Here is a 16,185-nt window from a genome sequence, read left to right as displayed (position 1 = left end):
AATCATAGTCTGCAGAATGTGTTGATTTATTTCTTGGAAGGTAGAGGGGAGATAACTTTCATTAAATTTTGTTGAATAAAAGACATAGCAGTATAACCCAAATGTTTTAACTTAGCAGTGCAAATCAAATGGGTATGACATAACTAATGTGGATTTTCTTTTTCTTTTTCAGCAAAACGACGTTTAGGAATAGATGTATATAAGGGCATAGGGACAGCCTATGAAGGATATGTTCGTGTGAGTATATCATCCATAGAATAGGTGAAACTTACTTTCCTGTACATTGCCTATGGGCTAAATGATTCAAAATACTTAAAAAAACACCTTAAGTGGGCTATCTGACAACCTTTTGTGTTTCCTGGTTGTACTATCGGGTGCCAACATTGCTGTGTATGTCCAAAATGTGAATGATATATTTACCTGTGTGTGGACAGATCAAGTAAAAACAACTCCACAAGTATATCTGGAAATATGTTTATTAATAGTGTTCACAAGTCAAGGCAATACAGGTCAACCGTGAGAGGTAAACAGCCAGGGATTCCACTGATAGTGAACTTGTACTTCATTGTGTAGTAGATAACTTGCGGGCAATGTTCCGGTGCAGGCTATCTGCAGACTTTGAATTATAAAACCATTATTTCAGCTTGTTCTGACAATCTAACTGAGAGCAGGCAGTAAATTATAGTATAAAATCCGAGATTTCATCCCTCATCTTAAATCTATATCCACCAAAACCAATGTTAAAATATTGTCTAATTCATTGGGCATGGTGACAACGGCTGAATGTTTTCTTTTCCAGGTGCCAAGATTTGGAGGAATAAAGAAGGGATGGGTCAAACAGTTTGTTGTAGTCTGTGATTTTAAATTATTTTTATATGACAACATTTATCCTGACCGGAATTCTCCCAGTCATATAGTCCAGCAAATCCTAGATATGAGGTAAAACACTTGAACAAGCTTCCTTTATAATTAATTAGAATATTTGTAAAGTTTGTATGTCTTCTGACATATATGTATAGAATGAGTTGATGCTGTAATGAATAATATGTAAATTGTTTTGGAGGGAACATTTACTTATATCAGAAGTAGAGAATTTTTTTATGCAGAAATTTTTGTACCTGTGTCAAAGATTGATGAAAAGTAAGAATGTTGTACAGGGGAAATTAAATAAAATTTTCGATAAAAAGTAATATCAGAAATTATGGTACATTTAACTTCTTTAGAATTGTCCCGTTATTTTAGGAGCAATAGGTAATAAAATACATCAGAAGGACCTAAAAGTGTTTGCTGTAGGAAGGTGTCTGTTTGTAAAAAGGTTTGACTATATGATTTCTATGTTCACTTCCAGAGATGAGGATTTTTCCGTCAGTCCAGTGCTACCTTCAGATGTGATACATGCCAACAAAAAAGATATACCTTGCATATTTAGAGTAAGTTTACTGTTTAGATCAGATGTATTGGTAACAGGAAAAGAAACTTTTTCAATGAAATATCAGAATATTTAATAAAACATTTGACTCAGGTTTGTGTATGTTTCTAAAACGTTCATAATGTGTTTCATATCAAATTTTAGTGTGAATTTCAAATCTTTATCCATGTATAAATGATATCAAAATCTGATCTGTTGATATAGATACATTGTTTATATATATAATTAGGTAACAACTTCTGAGATGAATCCACCAGGAAGTAAACATCAAGTTCTAATGTTGGCTGAAAGTGAACAGGAACGACATCGTTGGGTTGGTGCTCTCAATGAGTTGCACAAACTTCTACGCAAGAATAAACTGCCTGATAAAGTAGTAAGTTGTTAGCAGTGTCAACCTAAAAATGACATGTTTAAAATGTATATTCTGTCATATTATTCTTCAGAATTGATTTTATAGCGTTATCGTTTAGGGAAATTGGAAAATATCAGTAATGTGATATTTATTATAAATTTATTTGCCCTGAATACCCTTGTCAGAATGTACCTATGACAGTGGTATTTTATAATGCATGATGTACCCGTTGTACTTGTGTTTTTATACCCCAGTCACAAAGTGATAAGAAGTTACATGTTACCCTTTGCCCATCTGTCCCTATGTCATTCAGTCTAACTGAAATCTTAATATTATCCGGATAACACCCGATCCTTGCAAAGGTATATCTGCAGGATACGAATTACTTGAAATGTTAATTTGGGGCAAAGAAGTATTTCCAATAGTGTGTACAATGAAAAATGTCAAATTCTAGAGGTAATTCACCCCTTTATAAAGACATGAACAATACAAATACAATCATGATATATAAACAGTACTAGAAATAAAAGATACTGGAAGAGTAGAAGGATGCAAGTGTGACATATATGTATGTATCATTATTATTTTGTACTTTATTACTATGCTATCTTAATTTCACCAATAGTTGATAAGTGTCCTCGAAAGGCCTTGGGGGGAAAATCATCGAAGTTAATGGCAGAAAGTTTTTGAATTTGACTTCTAAGTCTGTATGAACCACGCATTCTCTTCTGACTGACTTCTGTACTTTTTATCAGTGATATAACCCTGTTGTTGTGTAACCACTACTATGTTACTATGTATTTCAGGCCTTCCAAGCCCAGGAGGTGTATGACAACTCCTTGTCTCTAGTGAAGAGTTGCTTGTCGGCCGTTATCCTGGGTAAGTCTCCTTACTTTTTGTATACAGCTTGTTTCAGAATCTTTGTGTATGTTGTGTATGTACTTTATGAGAAATTCTCATTACAATGTTAGATTTGAATATTACAATACTTCTAAACATAAAATTTATCTTTGTGTTGATCACATTATTTACATAAGATTGAATCAATTTGTTGACAGAACCTGACAGAATCCTGATGGGGACTGAAGAGGGATTGTATGTGGCACAGTTGAACAAAGATGGTAAGTTTAATATGACTAGAGTTGTATAGATTTCTGTCAATTACGTGTTACATTACCTTAAAATGAGTTTGATGAAGATCGTAGAGAGATTGGTCTGAATGAAAAATGCTTATTGCCAAGAATGTGTGAACATTTACAAAAGTCCATGTAAAGTTTGACACATCTCATTATTAGATGTTTTGTCTGTTGTCTGGATTCTAACATGGCTGTGTATCACAACTAAAGACATATAAACATTCTGTGTTGTAGTGCTGATCCGCATTGGAGACCGTAGTGAAAAGAAGACTGTCTATCAGTTGGAGTTGGTTCTGGAGGAACAACTAGTGGTATTCATTAGTGGTGAGTAGGCATTGGCATGCCCAAATGATAGAGACCCCATTTTTATAAGGGGAAATGTTTGATAAGATCTCAAACTGAAAACAATCATGACCAGTGTTTCTTCTTAAAAATTTTCAATTTCTGGTTTCTAAATATTCATTTTATAGGATGATATGTTTTATTGTATACTGAAACATTTCTGGATTATACAAGTTTGTATTGGGCTCTGTTCGGTTAACCAGACATACTGTAAAGAGACATTTTGATTCTTGTCTTACATAGAAGGTAATTATATAATTAAAGTGTATACATTCAACTTCATTTGTTAACCACAGGGCAATAATAAACACACTAACTCATTAACTAAAAGCCATGTATGTTTAACATTACAGGTCGACAGAAGCATATCAAGTTACTGCATGTGTCAGCATTGGAGGGACATGATGGCGATCCTGTGAAGATCCCGGAGAGTAAGGGATGCAGTGTGTTCTGTACAGGACTTATCCGACAGAGCTGCTGTTCGTGTCTATGTGTAGCTATTAAACGGACTATACAGGTGTACGAACTCAACAAGACACGCCAGAAGTATAGGAAAATGAAAGACATTCAGGTCCCGGGACAAGTGCAGTTTATAGAAATTATGAATGAAAGACTTTGTGTGGGTTACCCGTCATACTTTGCAATTTACAGTGTCACAGGTGATGCCGCACCAATGAGTAAGTGGGCACTGTTTACCATTATCTAGTAGATATCTATTACAGACGTGAAGAAAGTTATCTCACTAAGAATATTTTTTTTGACAGTTTATATATTTTATGTTACAGTAATGAGTCATATGTAAACACTTTCTTAACATTATTTTAATTCTACCTGGGGTATATAACTAAATATAGAATAATATTCTTTATTTGTGTTGTACTTTACAGCACTTGTGAATTCTGAGGACTCAAGTCTGCAGTTTGTGATACAGTCGCAACAAAACTCCCTGCAGGCAGTGGAGTTGTCTCCCAAGGAGTACTTATTAGTATTTAGTGGTAAGTAATTACAGATGTCTGCTTGAGAATCCTTAGTATTTGATCTACAGTGTGTGGGAAACCTTACCTTATAGCAGTGATCTCATATAATCTGAAAATGTTACTGATATCTATATGATAATCTGGGTGTCATTTTAATTGTTTAATCAATATTTGAAGGGAGGTAGCATGACACTATCTAGCTTTGCTTTCTTTCAAACATTTTCTCTCCTAGAAAATTTTAAATGGTAAAGTATTATTGTTAGTTTACTATTTATGATATAGTGCCTTCTTTATAATAATCCACATTTGCTGTACATATAACAAGTTAAATTATTCAATTCATATAGTAAATGAATTTGGAGAATTACACAAGAGCTTGCATGTCCTACGTCTCAAAATGTGTGTGGATATTGATTTCCTTTTTGCATTCGGATGGTAATCTGTAGCATCTTTTTCGAAGTGGCACCTCATTTGAATGCAAAGTTTACTCGTGCCCACAAGACAGTTTGATGTTTTACCATTAACTATCTAGTAGGTAACATTGTGCGATACGCCTTTAAACAGTCTGGATGACCTCATATGGATGTTCCTCTACTAGTTATCATACTGTTATCTACTTTGTAGTTTCGGGCATATATGTAGACAACAATGGTAGAAGAAGTAGAGCCCAAGAACTCATGTGGCCTGCTCCTCCAACAGCAGTTGGTAAGTCAAAAATGTCCTGATACGTGTCTAGAACAGATAAATTTTCAATATTTCTGGTATATTACTCACCATAAGTTAAAAAACAAATATCCCATTTCAAATATCCATACAAAAAGCTGTTTGAAGCACATTTACAAACATCAGTTTTCACTTAAATTGAATCTGCTTTGTTATTTTTCAAAATGAATAGCACTATATATGCTTCTATATATATAGGAATGGTGAAAACATTTTTCTGTTCAGTAGTTATATAGGCTTTATAGACTGTAGTTGGACCAGTGGACAGAACCCAATGCATTTTATGGAAGGATCTAATTTAATGATGCTTTAACAAAAATGTGAATTTGATCAGCTAGAAATCCCATGTTCTCCTCTGGTAATAAGGGGTGAACATTGCTTCAGTTCAAATAATAAAGTGACAGATTGAGAAAGTGCTTGTCGTTGCCTTCTTTAACCTAATGTGGTCATGTAATGAGGTATAGCAACCCTAACGGCTAACTTAGGCTGCCATACCATAAAGTTTATGTTGATCAAGATGCTAAATAAGGTTTTTCATGGAAAAACAAGATGATGGTGTACATGTTTGGTTTGCAATTCTATCATTTACTAATTTCAGCATTCAGCGATCCCTACCTCATGTGCTATTCAGAAAATGCCATATTTGTGTTCGATGTTCATACAGCAGAATGGATCCAGACTATGTGCTTGAAAAAGGTGAGGATTAGAATGATGGGAGGTTGGGTTCCCATATACAAAAATCTGGGAAAACTGGGCAAGTACTGATACAGTGTATGGAGTTATTGTTCTAGACTGTGACAAAATGCTAGAGTTATTGTAGACTGTGACAAAATGCTAGAGTTATTGTTCTAGACTGTGACAAAAGGCTACATACAAGTCTGTCCATAGTTATTGTTCTCGATAACTCCTGATATTCAAAAGATTTCCGGTGAATGCCCTGGTCAATAGGCGAATGAAAGTTAACTTGGTCTTGCTTAGAAACACTTTTCTTGATTGCAAATGGGTTTCAGATTTTAGACAAATATTTATGCTAAACCTTATCACTAGATTCATTAATTTAATGCAAAGATTAAGAATAATATGTTGGACTCTATGCTTTCATTGAAATTATTCAAGATATATCTCCTAAAGCCTGATTATGTGTGGAAGTTTAAGAAATTATTTTTGCCTTGTGAGTTTGTTGACAGTAACAGTAAAATCTTGTTATGATGTCTTTTTTTCTATCCAACTTGTAAATTAATGATTTAAAAAAAAAGACCATGGTAACGAAGGTGGAAAAATGAAAAGATGAGCTTTTTATTGAGTTATTCCATTATAGTTTCTTATTGCATAGAAATATATAGTATATACTCTCAGTTGTAATCTATTGGTTAATTTTAAAATATTTCAAACTAATTTCTTCTGATTTTGTTGTAGACAAAGCCCCTAAACAGGGATGGCTCGCTGAACATGATGAATATGATGGACTCTCAACACATCATCCACTTCAAGAACGTCCACCAGGGTACTAATTAACAGAGCAGTTCCATGTCTGTCCTCATATTGAATCTTACCAAGAGCATTGAAATCCTCTGGAAGTTGACTAGTTTCAATGTATTTTTGTGCCAATTAATCACTATAAGGAACGTTGATAATATTATTAAACAGTCATTCCTATTTATACACAATTATTATTTTATCATGTAGTTTGTAAATGTTAGCTGTGATATAATGTTTATTTACAGAAGAAGAAAGGCTAGCCATTAAAGAAATCTTCAAGAACAGGAGCGTCAACAGAAACAAGAGGAGATTCTCTTTCAAGACAAGAGAAGATCATGATCGGGGCGCCAAGGGGTGAGATAGTGTGCTCTGTGATGTATTGTGTTCTACCTAGTTGAATGTTAGATGGTTTGTTGATAAAATAATAATTATGAGATGAAATTTATTTTAAGAGTTGGAATGATTTTACAAAGGAATGCTTTGGGTTGATATGATATGAAGATGTCAGGAGTTTATAGCTTTTTGCTGTCTGTTGTGAATGATTTATTTTCAATGCTATAATTTTGCTAACTGAATGTTTCAAGTTTTTTGTTCAGTTGCAAATTGGCAGCAGATTTGACCTGCTATGATTAATGACTTTTTATATGATGTGCAGCATGTTTCTTATTTATTTGCTTATCATTACTACATATATCTTACAATATATAGACTGACATACAGTAATATTAAAAGTTTTAATGTACTCAACAATGAAGAATCTGGCATATTGTTTGCCAGAATCACAGTGTTAAACTATAACAACTCGGCTAACAATCAAATGTGACACAAGTTTACTGTAAGATAATAAGATCTAGTGGGATGAGTCAAACTTGGTTGCACAGACACATGTAGTCTATAGCATCAGCTTGTCTATACTGCTATGTACCTTCAAATTTGGGGATATCAACATGATTATAAAATCGTTTTTTTGAAAAGTATCGATAGCATGACAGTTGCAATGAAAGCTTCAAATTTTGCTTCTTTGAATGTTTCTTGCACATATGAAAATCTTCTTTTGCTGTGTTATCTTTCATAAGTAACGGTCCATGACAAGCGGATGCTGGTACTAGCTCTCTCTCTATATATATTAGATCTCTGTTGATGTAGGGTGGGCAGTACTATTTGTATACCACACGTACAGGAATAACATACAGCATACCCATCATGTAAAGGCATCACTTCTGATTATGTACTAAATCTGAACGGTACACAGTGCAAAACAACAGATTAATTGTATTATTTGCATGATGCTGAGGACGTGGGATTTAAACATGGGTATCATATTCAAGTGTTTTGTTACCAGTTTCCTTAAATTATGTTCAGAAATTAATCTGTTTCGTTTTTTAAATTCAGAGAAAGAAACTAAAAAATTTTTAGGGAGCAATCGAGGACATATTCATTTTGTTAAAAATTATTCTATCATTTTTCTTTTTTTTCCCCTAGATTTTAAGAAATGGCAAAAAAAAAAAAAAAAAAAAATGAAATAATCTGCAAGAAAAGTAAACACGTTAATTGGCCTCAATGTTGTAAATAAAGTTTCATATTACAAAATGTGTGAAGGTGAATTTTTCAGATAAATTTTTACGCATTCAAGAACTAACAGTATTATTATTATTATTTTCAATGTGCAGTAAACCTCTCTGAATATTTTAAGGAAACTTCCCCTAAATTGTTAAAAACGTGTATTCCCAAGATTCCTTGATTGACCCCAATTACAGAAATACCTGTTAACAGTGTTAATTTGGGAAATATCAAAGCATTAAAAAACAGTTCCCATTACAACTGTAGAATACTGACTGAGTTACAAGACAGCTGCTATTTTGTGTTGACTACAGGCCCGAGCGTCGATCTCGTGAAATTTCTGCACCAATATCATTCAGCCATGTAGCCCACATGGGTCCAGATCAGGTCTTTTCTTCAAGCATACCAATACCAGTTACAGTAACCCACGGCCAGTAAGCTGTCTTAAGTATCATTGTACTGTGTAGTGGCTTAGTGCATGCATGCCTGCTTCCCTTGTAATCATGTCCTTGGAATGTATAAACCATGCTGTCTCTTCTACCCTGTATGTTAACTCATATACCACTTCAGCTGTGCATGTTGCTTATATTATATCAAGCTATAGGTGCATGGTGTCTTAGTTGATTATGATCAAAATGTTCAAAGAGGTTAAGGTCGTTCATTAGGCTAATTTATATATTGTCAATTTGTTTTCACACTTAACAACCCTGTACAGTTTGACTAAATGCTTTTATGTCATTGGCCTAACTCTTGCTATGTGCTACCTTGGTGCATGTTGTTACATGTGGCTATTTGGTGACTGGGGCAATTTGATTTTTCTAGTGAGAATTTTTTTTTTTTTTTTTTTAAACTTCCACAGGTCATTCTGGGAAAAAAAGTTCATGTTTATCGCAGCTTATCTATATATTATCCATAAATTTGTATTTGAGGCTGCTCTAATCATGTTTTCTAGGTTCTGCCAGTTATGAAGCTTACATGTACCTAGTAAATTGTATAACAAAAATTGTGAGAGGTTTAGTTCAGCTGTGGTGTTGGTTATTACGAGTAGTTTACAAAAGGAAACATTTTAAAACAACTTGTTTTGTTGACAAGTTAGAGCTTTGCCATATAAACTGGTTGAGACCACTTATCAAAGATATTACACTTGAATCATTATGATATGGCTATTACATATAAAAAGCATGGAAATGGGGACTACAATTTGCAAGAAATAAACATTTTAATTGCACAAAAACAGTTCCATAAAAATTATTAGCATCACAAATAGTTTCGCCTGCCTTTTACATGATGGAAAAACCTTGTGCACTGATGGCACTGACAAACTCCTGTGTATGTTATATGATCTCTTGCACAGCACTAGAATTTTAATGTTAAATCTGAATAATTTTTCTTTGCTCTTTTAAACTATTAATCATCACAACACTACACTAGATGGTGATATATTCAGAGTGCCTTGTCAGAGATGTGGATGCCTTATATTGAGGGCTAGACTACCGGATATCGTCAATATAGGGTTATCATTTCTTGAATCATTGGACTACTTTATTGGTTTATAAAAACATGTTGACAGACACCACACAAATGTGTGACTGAAAGCGTTTAACATGACATTGTAGCAGCAAGATTCTAAGAGATTTCACAGAGCTTCAGCTTTGTTCGTGTATTTATCAGATAAATATATGCAGAAAAAGAATTTCATGTTTTTTCTTGTACAATGAATCATTGAAACCAATTAACAGTCAATAGAACAGTGTGACATATTTCAAACAATAATGTAAATGGCCAAAAGTACTTAAATGTTAAAAAATGTATCATTTGTGTAATAAAAGCAAACTAATTATTGTATGAGGAATTTTAAAAAAGAAATCAAAATAGTGAAAAGATTATTACATTGCGGTAAAACAAGTTATGATTAAGATCAAGAAAAGTCTGCAGAATCTTGTAATTTGTGTATTGTGTTAATTTACAGGTCTGAGAGAAAATCACGCATTATCTCTGGTCCAACAAACTTTACCCATGTGGCTCATATGGGTACAAACATGGACATGAAGTCCCTCATAGATCTTCCAAAGGTGAGTACTTATCGTCTCTTCTTAATCGTCAAAGCAGTTCATCAGATATTCGTACCAAAAAATGGATAATATAATATATATTGATTGCTTTTGATTCCTACCAGTACATTAATGCTGTATGTACACATGCGAACAACTGATTGTTATGGATAATGGTAAAAGGCCCAGCAAAAGATTACAGAAAAAGATTGTCAGTTACAATTGAAAGTAGATTGATATGCTAATTTTTGTTTTAAACCAGCCTGCTGGATCAACTAGCACTCCAGTCGTGGAGAGAACACCCCCCGACTCTACCATACAAAGGGTACGAAACATCTTTCACCCTAGTATGAAGTCTGTGCAAGAAGCTCAGATGAGGGGCTCCCGGTCACAACCCAACGGTAGGTCAAATGGTGAGGATAATCAGGCTTTTATCATTAGTTTGGTTTTTTTTGTTTAAGAATTTGGATCAATAAAGACAAATTAGGTTGATTGTATAAATATTGATTATGACTAATAACAAAGTCTGTCAATAAAATATATGAGAAAGAAACCTTAAATGAATGAAGTTGATTGCATGTTTTTTATGCAAAATATCATATATCAGCACGATACTTTATGAGAATGCCTTTCTCCATGTTTAAATGTTGAGTTTTGAACAAGACCATACATATTTTGAGACAATACCATACATTTATTTGTTAAGGTAACAACTTTATTTATTCAAACGTAAAAGTCTAATGTTTTAGTGAATTAATGTTTTGTGGTAACAGGAAGTGCAAGGCGTGAATCGCCATCCAAAGTTGGAGGTGGGGCACGTCCCACGTCTTCCACCTCCTCCATCTCTGATAGTCCCGAATTGCCCTCTCACCACGACCAGTCCGCCTTCAGCGACGTCACCAGCAACATGTTTGAGGTAGGCACAGCTGCCAGAACGTAACTAGTCTCACTTATAGGGCTTCTTAGGACATTAATTAGGATGGCTTTTCATAAAAAAATTTGCAGTGTAATAATGCATTAATAGAGGCATTTTAATTTTTAGACAGAATTGATGCTACTGTAGAAAATAAAGCCACAGTATTATGATTGTTATTGAATATATTGTGAATTCATTGTAGTTTGAAATTACTTATCTTTAACATAGGATTGTAACAGAAACATAATGATTGTTGAAGAAATATTGGAGGTGGAATCACAAGATACTCTTCTTTTTCTTTTTTTGATCTCACAATAGTAGAACATATAATTATGGTGAATTGGTAATTATTTCTATGTTCCACATTCCCTTGTTGTACACGTGTCATGAAGCCCTTTCTGTTATGTACTTCCACTTAAAGGTTTCTGTTTTCCACGTTGTATGATCTGTATCTGTCTTACTACATAGTTTATTACAGCCTTCACAGAGTCCCAACTAACTTGTGGGTTATTGTACTGTACTTGGAACAAACACACTGCTCTGTAATGTACAGAGAGTGCTCAATTGTATTTGACTTAGCTTAACACAGGACTAGAATTAGACTTGCATATCTTAATTATTCATTAAATTATCTTCACAAAATAATTTTGAAAGTCACTATAAAAACATAACAGAAATCTGTATTTTTATCAAGTTAACTTTGAAAATTAGAGATATCTCCAACTTTTTTATACCTGTAAATATGGTTTAGTGTTGATCTTTCTAATTCAATATCTGAAGATCATCTTAGAATTCTAATAGAAAAGTTTAGATACAATTGATTTTGAACTGATGTGCAAGTCATTGAGTTTAGAACCTGGTCAAGTTTGCTCCAAGTATAGTAGATAGATGTACCACGAGTGAAAACCTTGTGAAGTATATTTATTCTATGTCTGCACACACTGTGCGTCATATTCATTGTATGCACTGAAAGTCTATGTAATATTTATCAGCCATCAGTTCTCTTCACATGTGACTTGATTGGCCGGCGTTACTAATGGTGTACTATTATATAATCCATTTTGCTTCCCTTCAGGTGTATAAAGGTCCCCCTGGGTCACGCGAGTCTGTTAGTGGCAGTGTTTCCAATCATACATATGAAAGCACATGGCAAAACTACTGAACAAATGAGCACACAGATTATGTAGCTGAGGTTTCTCCACTTTTTTCTTCCATGTTATATTTATATATTGTACACACCTTGAGCTAACAATCTTTACCATACCCCTGCTTCTCTGTCACATCCTCTTTTGTTCTGTTGAGGCTCTGGTGGGAATGCCTGGGTTTAGTTATTAACAGCAATGCAGCATAAAAAAAAAAAAAAATCCAGCAAAATTTTGATATTTTGGTGTTGAAGATGGCTCTATAGTCTTTAAAATTAATTTTTCTTATAATGATTAGATGAATATATTAAAAAATTTTCAAAAAGTAAATTATATCCATAACAAGTACTAATTCAAAATGTTGCATTTATTAGAAGGAAGTCCACTAATATAACTAAAGTGATAATATCAGGGTAATTTTGTGTCTAATTTCTCCACAATACAGCAGTCATTCTCACCATAGATAACCTGTTGTTTACATTACAGCGTTGCATGACCTCAGGCCATAGCCCTCTGGGTGTGAGCCGCTCCCTCTTGGCATGTCTCTTCACAGTTATCCCCCCTACCTTGCCAGTCTGTGTACTGGCAGGTAGATGGATCTACCATCTGTCAGTGTTGTTGCATGTTTGTTTTCTCTTGAGTTATAAACAGAAAACAGTTTATTTTACATATCACTGAATTCCTTAAGGAAATAGACATGTTTCTGTCCCATTAGGATTTCGATTTTTGACGGATCCCATACAGGTAGTATAATTGAAGTTGTTCACTGGGAATGAGAGAACTATAATGTGGCAATTTAATGCAGCAGGCTTACTGGCTATCTCATTTTGGCTTGATAAATTAATTTTTGAAGTAAAATTTGAAAGCTTGGCAAGCTGATGGCTTGGAATTATTGCAGATCAAGAGGTTCTGGAGAATCAAAATCAGATGGAAATGAGATATTTGGTATTGACTGCATTAGTGATAGTCTTTGTTAGAAATGTGAAAATATATTAATATAAGTTTGTTGTATGCATCATTTACAGCATACACACTCACTACAGTGGATTAACATGTGTACAACTCTATGCATGACTAGATTGAATAAGAGTCCATTTTTTCCACATAAAAAGATAAAATATTACAGCAATTATTTTTATCACAAACTCTTTTGATGTAGTTTGAAATAACCGATGTGTCTTTCTGGAAATCAAAATGGGTTTATATACCATGAATTACTTTTAAAACAATATTTAAATCCAGACCTAAGATGTATAATATGTGGTTTGTAATATTAAGAAGGTTCTTTTTGTCTATAACTTATTTAATATTATAATGATCACTGGATTTTTTTAATAAACATGATATCAGTGACTGTTAACAATGCTCAAGATTTTGAATGCTTGACAAAAGCAGTAGGTATTTAGGTGATTGGTAGACTAGTGGTAGAGTGTAGCTGTATAGTTATGATGTCATGATAGGTAGACTAGTGGTAGAGTGTAGCTGTATAGAGTTATGATGTCATGATAGGTAGACTAGTGGTAGAGTGTAGTTGTATAGTTATGATGTCATGATAGGTAGACTAGTGGTAGAGTGTAGCTGTATAGAGTTATGATGTCATGATAGGTAGACTAGTGGTAGAGTGTAGTTGTATAGTTATGATGCCATGATAGGTAGACTAGTGGTTATATAGAGTTATGATGTCATGATAGGTAGACTAGTGGTAGAGTGTAGTTGTATATAGTTATGATGTCATGATAGGTAGACTAGTGGTAGAGTGTAGCTGTATAGAGTTATGATGTCATGATAGGTAGACTAGTGGTAGAGTGTAGTTGTATAGAGTTATGATGCCATGATAGGTAGACTAGTGGTAGAGTGTAGCTGTATAGAGTTATGATGTCATGATAGGTAGACTAGTGGTAGAGTGTAGTTGTATAGAGTTATGATGTCATGATAGGTAGACTAGTGGTAGAGTGTAGTTGTATAGTTATGATGTCATGATAGGTAGACTAGTGGTAGAGTGTAGTTGTATAGAGTTATGATGTCATGATAGGTAGACTAGTGGTAGAGTGTAGTTGTATAGAGTTATGATGCCATGATAGGTAGACTAGTGGTAGAGTGTAGTTGTATAGTTATGATGTCATGATAGGTAGACTAGTGGTAGAGTGTAGCTGTATAAAGTTATGATGTCATGATAGGTAGACTAGTGGTAGAGTGTAGTTGTATAGTTATGATGTCATGATAGGTAGACTAGTGGTAGAGTGTAGTTGTATAGAGTTATGATGTCATGATAGGTAGAGTGTAGTTGTATAAAGTTATGATGCCATGATAGGTTCACTAGCGGTAGAGTGTAGTTGTATAGAGTTATGATGCCATGATAGGTAGACTAATGGTAGAGTGTAGCTGTATAGAGTTATGATGTCATGATAGGTAGAGTGTAGGTAGAGTGTAGCTGTATAGAGTTATGATGTCATGATAGGTAGACTAGTGGTAGAGTGTAGTTGTATAGTTATGATGTCATGATAGGTAGACTAGTGGTAGAGTGTAGTAGTATAGAGTTATGATGTCATGATAGGTAGACTAGTGGTAGAGTGTAGCTGTATAGAGTTATGATGTCATGATAGGTAGACTAGTGGTAGAGTGTAGTAGTATAGAGTTATGATGTCATGATAGGTAGACTAGTGGTAGAGTGTAGTTGTATAGTTATGATGTCATGATAGGTAGACTAGTGGTAGAGTGTAGTTGTATAGTTATGATGTCATGATAGGTAGACTAGTGGTAGAGTGTAGTTGTATAGAGTTATGATGTCATGATAGGTAGACTAGTGGTAGAGTGTAGTTGTATAGAGTTATGATGTCATGATAGGTAGACTAGCGGTAGAGTGTAGTAGTATAGAGTTATGATGTCATGATAGGTAGACTAGCGGTAGAGTGTAGTAGTATAGAGTTATGATGTCATGATAGGTAGACTAGTGGTAGAGTGTAGCTGTATAGAGTTATGATACCATGATAGGTAGACTAGTGGTAGAGTGTAGTAGTATAGAGTTATGATGTCATGATAGGTAGACTAGCGGTAGAGTGTAGTAGTATAGAGTTATGATGTCATGATAGGTAGACTAGTGGTAGAGTGTAGTAGTATAGAGTTATGATGTCATGATAGGTAGACTAGTGGTAGAGTGTAGTAGTATAGAGTTATGATGTCATGATAGGTAGACTAGTGGTAGAGTGTAGTTGTATAGAGTTATGATGTCATGATAGGTAGACTAGTGGTAGAGTGTAGTTGTATATTTATGATGTCTTGATAGGTAGACTAGTGGTAGAGTGTAGTTGTATAGAGTTATGATGTCATGATAGGTAGACTAGTGGTAGAGTGTAGTTGTATAGTTATGATGTCTTGATAGGTAGACTAGTGGTAGAGTGTAGTTGTATAGAGTTATGATGTCATGATAGGTAGACTAGTGGTAGAGTGTAGTAGTATAGAGTTATGATGTCATGATAGGTAGACTAGTGGTAGAGTGTAGTTGTATAGTTATGATGTCTTGATAGGTAGACTAGTGGTAGAGTGTAGTTGTATAGAGTTATGATGTCATGATAGGTAGACTAGTGGTAGAGTGTAGTTGTATAGAGTTATGATGTCATGATAGGTAGACTAGTGGTAGAGTGTAGTTGTATAGAGTTATGATGTCATGATAGGTAGACTAGTGGTAGAGTGTAGTTGTATAGAGTTATGATGCCATGATAGGTAGACTAGTGGTAGAGTGTAGCTGTATAGAGTTATGATGTCATGATAGGTAGACTAGTGGTAGAGTGTAGTTGTATAGAGTTATGATGTCATGATAGGTAGACTAGTGGTAGAGTGTAGTTGTATAGAGTTATGATGCCATGATAGGTAGAGTGTAGGTAGAGTGTAGTTGTATAGAGTTATGATGTCATGATAGGTAGACTAGTGGTAGAGTGTAGTTGTATAGAGTTATGATGCCATGATAGGTAGACTAGTGGTAGAGTGTAGCTGTATAGTTATGATGTCATGATAGGTAGACTAGTGGTAGAGTGTAGTTGTATAGAGTTATGATGTCATGATAGGTAGACTAGTGGTAGAG

The 16,185-nt window shown here is 34.3% G+C and overlaps 1 protein-coding gene and 1 long non-coding RNA gene across 13 annotated transcripts in view; both read left to right on the top strand.

The window, feature by feature from the left end:
* The window catches only part of LOC117324379 (serine/threonine-protein kinase MRCK alpha-like), a 64,268-nt gene that overhangs the window by 37,657 nt on the left and 10,426 nt on the right, over positions 1 to 16,185 (top strand). For 5 of the 11 annotated variants that reach the window (XM_033880218.1, XM_033880216.1, XM_033880217.1 and 2 more), the window contains exons 25-41: positions 173 to 237; positions 800 to 939; positions 1,349 to 1,430; positions 1,659 to 1,802; positions 2,588 to 2,660; positions 2,840 to 2,902; positions 3,152 to 3,241; positions 3,613 to 3,936; positions 4,147 to 4,254; positions 4,861 to 4,941; positions 5,558 to 5,655; positions 6,376 to 6,463; positions 6,684 to 6,792; positions 8,313 to 8,432; positions 9,968 to 10,070; positions 10,312 to 10,462; positions 10,823 to 10,965. In XM_033880218.1, coding sequence (XP_033736109.1) covers positions 173 to 237; positions 800 to 939; positions 1,349 to 1,430; positions 1,659 to 1,802; positions 2,588 to 2,660; positions 2,840 to 2,902; positions 3,152 to 3,241; positions 3,613 to 3,936; positions 4,147 to 4,254; positions 4,861 to 4,941; positions 5,558 to 5,655; positions 6,376 to 6,463; positions 6,684 to 6,792; positions 8,313 to 8,432; positions 9,968 to 10,070; positions 10,312 to 10,462; positions 10,823 to 10,965 — 1,982 coding nt within the window. Of the gene's footprint in view, positions 1 to 172; positions 238 to 799; positions 940 to 1,348; positions 1,431 to 1,658; positions 1,803 to 2,587; positions 2,661 to 2,839; positions 2,903 to 3,151; positions 3,242 to 3,612; positions 3,937 to 4,146; positions 4,255 to 4,860; positions 4,942 to 5,557; positions 5,656 to 6,375; positions 6,464 to 6,683; positions 6,793 to 8,312; positions 8,433 to 9,967; positions 10,071 to 10,311; positions 10,463 to 10,822; positions 10,966 to 11,283; positions 11,309 to 12,040; positions 12,158 to 12,822; positions 12,852 to 16,185 lie in introns of all 11 variants that reach the window. The other 6 variants (XM_033880220.1, XM_033880225.1, XM_033880224.1 and 3 more) reach the window with 6 other exon arrangements.
* On the top strand, positions 12,858 to 16,038 carry LOC117324380. 2 transcript variants are annotated; one of them, XR_004531970.1, is made up of 3 exons: positions 12,858 to 15,000; positions 15,391 to 15,974; positions 16,024 to 16,038. It is a non-coding gene; the product is annotated as an uncharacterized LOC117324380 (long non-coding RNA). The 2 variants fall into 2 exon arrangements; XR_004531971.1 differs by lacking the exon at positions 16,024 to 16,038 and adding an exon at positions 15,975 to 15,988 and having other exon boundaries at positions 15,391 to 15,925.

This window comes from Pecten maximus, chromosome 3, assembly GCF_902652985.1.
Source record: "Pecten maximus chromosome 3, xPecMax1.1, whole genome shotgun sequence".
NCBI lineage: Eukaryota > Metazoa > Mollusca > Bivalvia > Pectinida > Pectinidae > Pecten > Pecten maximus.
This window is presented reverse-complemented; position numbering and strand designations above follow the sequence as displayed.